This window comes from Lactuca virosa, chromosome 8 (assembly GCF_052849685.1).
Source record: "Lactuca virosa cultivar CGN04683 chromosome 8, Lactuca_virosa_CGN04683_v6, whole genome shotgun sequence".
NCBI classification, from domain to species: Eukaryota; Viridiplantae; Streptophyta; class Magnoliopsida; order Asterales; family Asteraceae; genus Lactuca; species Lactuca virosa.
Window position 1 is genome coordinate 122,334,818 of NC_136433.1, and position 3,935 is coordinate 122,338,752.

Here is a 3,935-nt window from a genome sequence, read left to right on the forward strand (position 1 = left end):
ATATATATATATATATATATATATATATATATATATATATATATAATTTACTTTTATTTTATTAATAAAAGATTTCAGTTGTGGAACCACATATATATACATATTCAATAACAACTATCAACAACCCTTAGCGTTTAATAACTTATCAAAAACTCTTTATTTAAATAAATAAACACTTTTAATTTTAATCTATCCACTAAAAACTTTTTATTTATTAACAGTGTCAAACCGCAATATAATAATAAAGAACTTAAATAAACAATCTCAAACGCCCTAAATACATACAAACGATATCCATAATAATGTAATTTAGCCATTACTAAAATTAAAGCTTAGTACATATGCAATCTAGTGAATCAAGACGTTGACATGGGCGGAATAAATGATTTTAACATTTTATTGTTGAACCAGAATCAAGACGTTTATAGGGGGAATTACATAATTTTCACATTTTATTGTTGAACCAGTAGACACCTTTGGTGGTGTTGTCGTCACCTTTGTCAGCCTCAACAAAGAAACACTCGGTAGCTTCTCTCCACATTGCTTTGATAATAGGTGTGTCGTCAAACTGATAGTATTCTTTTAAGATGGGTTTAATTGCTTTTGTGGCCTCCATTGCGTTATAATGAGGAATGGTGAAGAACAAATGGTGGGCAACATGTGTGTCCGTGATGTGATGAAGTATTGTGTTGAACAAACCGTAATCCCTATCAATGGTTGACAAAGCCCCCCTCAACCAGTTCCATTCGGTCGAGTCGTAATGGGGCAACGATGGGTGAGTGTGGTGCAACCAAGTGATTACCACCAGAAACCCATAAACGATCACTAAAGGAGCAAAGTAGACCATCAACAACCATATGACCCCTTGTGCCAAGGCCACTTTGTAGAGGCCATAGCTTGCTACAACAAGTCCAACATCGGTAAGGAATATTTGGAATCGCTCACGATCACTGTAAATAGGGCTCTTTGGGTCAAAATGGTTTGCAAATTTCTCATACTTCCGGCCAGAAACATTGAAACAAATGTACAAAAGCCAGCCTATGGTGCATAAAACGACGAGCCTAAACAGACGACCAGGTGGAGTGTTGAGTAGTCTCGCAGAAGAATTTAGGGCGGACTTCTTTTTTGGGACAAAAGATTCATCATTCTCGAGTGAAGAAGTGTTGGAATGGTGACGACGGTGACTGTATTTCCAAGAGAAATAAGGAGCAAGCATACCCGTGTGTAGAAAGTATCCGATGGTGTCATTTAGCCATGTGTAGTCACTAAAAGCTTGGTGCCCGCACTCATGGCCGATGACCCACAAACCCATCTGGACACTACCTTGGAGCACCCAATAGACCGGCCACGCCACATAAGAAAGAGGGGTTGAAAGGGGGACGATGAACTTGGCGGCAACGTAGTAAAAGAAGAAGGAAAAAAAGAGATCAACGAAAAGGTAGGATGAAGATCGGAGGAGGGATCGATTAAAACAGTGTGGTGGTATGGCTTTTTTTATATCCCCAAGAGTGAAAGGTGGTTTGGAAGATGGGGCTCGCTTAATAACTTCATTCCCGGAGTTATCTCTCTCCGTTGCATGGCCACCGGAACCCATCTTTTTTGATTATTTTCCGTCTAATAGCAGAAAGCTTTTTTCAATTTGATTGCATAAGCAACAAACTATATAAATTTGCTCAGAGAATATTGGAGGACTCTGATGATCTACAATTGTGATTTGCTATCGGTATTTACATTGATGGATTTCGAAAATAATACTATTCTAATTCAATAAAATAATATAATGAGTCAAGAATGACGGCCACTTGAAAATTACAAGTTGCCCCTGTTATTAAGAAAATAATTCTGCCCCTCGTTAACCTTTGAAAATGATTTATAAATAATACGTATGTATCACGAAAAAATTTGTGTATTATACTATTGATAAATTAAAATAAAATAGATAATCACAAACATACAAACAAAAATATAACACACATATGTACACATATACGAACACATCAAAACGCACACACAAAACCCATAAAATAACACAAATGACAGTTTTGCCTTTTGATTAAATGAAATATCATGATAAATGTGAACCTATTTTTTGAAATTAATTTATTATACAAACCAACTTTGTTGAAATAAGTTGTTATATGACTTCAATTAAACAATTTTTTTATTAGTAGATTTTTGATAGTTTGTACATAAAAATATACTTATAGTATATTATAAAACATATTAGTTATATCTTGAATTTTACGAGATATAAGTTATACTGTTTTTTATACAAATCAATTATGCATAATAAATCATTAATACTTGCCAAAAGTTTGAAGATTTGAATTAAAAAAATTATTAAAAAATTCAATTTAGAACAAAATGATAAATTTAAAATAATAAATTCATATATATAAATTCATTTATATTTATTAAACTACACACCGCTATTAATTACTTTACATCAAATATATAAACATTCAATATAGAGATAAGTTATAAACATAAATATTATATTTATCGTCGTTGCTTTGCGCGAACACACATCTAATTTATTTGGAAAATATATTTTCTAAATCAATGTCTCTTAACTTATAATATAAGTTTATATTCAAGTAATAAACTTAGTTCCTTAAACTAAATAATGATTTTTTCGTCATTGTTTGCTTATTTAGTAACCAAAGTTTTATTCAATTGAACTTATCTTAGGGACGAACGCATAGTTTATCTCAAACCTTACGTAATTTACTCTTATATTAATATAAATCTCAAACCTGTCGTTTGTTACCTTACCTAATTAACATTGTTTAAAAATTATTTATCAAAAGATTTTATCAAGCTCTCCAATCAAAAACAGGTTAGCCTAAATTCATTATGGATTATTTTTTAGTTTTGGAAACCGAGTTAACATACAATGATGGTATTAGGAGAAAAAAAAAAGGTAGGTGCACCACCACTCATTCCTTCATTGCGTGTTAGTACTTCCAGGAGGTGAAATTTTAGAAAGAAACCAATTTACATATACATGTGAAATTTTAGAAAGAAACCAATTTACATATACATATTGACTTGACCAAATTGCATCATTATTTTGCCATTTCATAAGAGAAATATCAATATCAACATATGTATTCTCAACCATACCTTTCCCCTTGGCACCGCCCTTATGCACACCGCCAACACCAATGATATCATTATTTCCAATGCACCAATGTTAGCCAAACTATGATTGTATCGGCTCATACGGAAAGTTAGCCAAACTATGATTGTATCGGCTCATACGGAAAGTTATAGTTGAATCAAATAATTCAAGTGTGGGTACACATAATCCCCTAATCTAATAAATAAGTAGATTTTTGCCACGTGACATTCTCTAAGCCCTCCCCAATCGATTTTTCCGACTCAAAATACCAAAGTGAATTTCCCCCCATGCCCTTTCCACTTTCACTTTCCCTTCTTCTTAAGCCCTCGCATACAATCAACACATTTTTATCAAGTTTCAAAATTGAAGGCTATAAATCAAGAACTAACTCATCGATTTTCTGTCAACTGATAAGAATAAATGAGGAACAAAATCATTTCTAAAACTAATCTTCAATCGCATCTTTTTTTTACTACAAAGCTAGGTCGTCAAAATGGAACACTTCTTTTATGCAATTGAAGCGCCATGCAAGGTACAGAAGGCACACAACAATCTGAACACGTGTTAGCCAAAGCTAATCCTTCTTACTCTTTTTTTATAATTATCTTCAACATTTGGAATGAAAATCCTATATCAACATGTTAAGTCTTTGAATTCCAACCCAAATCAAAACTGGAATACCATGAAGTAAAAGATGCGATTTCAAACCGGCTTTTTCAGCGAGTCCACCGCTGAAATTTCCGATCGATTCAAGCAAACCCTCAAATCTTTGACATCACTTTTCCTACTACTTCGTTTGGCATCATGCAGT

The 3,935-nt window shown here is 33.0% G+C and overlaps 1 protein-coding gene across 1 annotated transcript; it reads right to left on the bottom strand.

Annotated features, from left to right (window-relative positions):
• Positions 1-293: 293 nt before the first annotated feature.
• Positions 294-1,712, bottom strand: LOC145129549 (delta(12)-fatty-acid desaturase FAD2-like). Its single transcript, XM_079064297.1, has one exon. It carries the CDS (start codon positions 1,592-1,594, stop codon positions 446-448), a length of 1,149 nt encoding a protein of 382 aa, XP_078920423.1. The 5' UTR covers positions 1,595-1,712; the 3' UTR covers positions 294-445.
• Between the last annotated feature and the right edge of the window lie 2,223 nt (positions 1,713-3,935).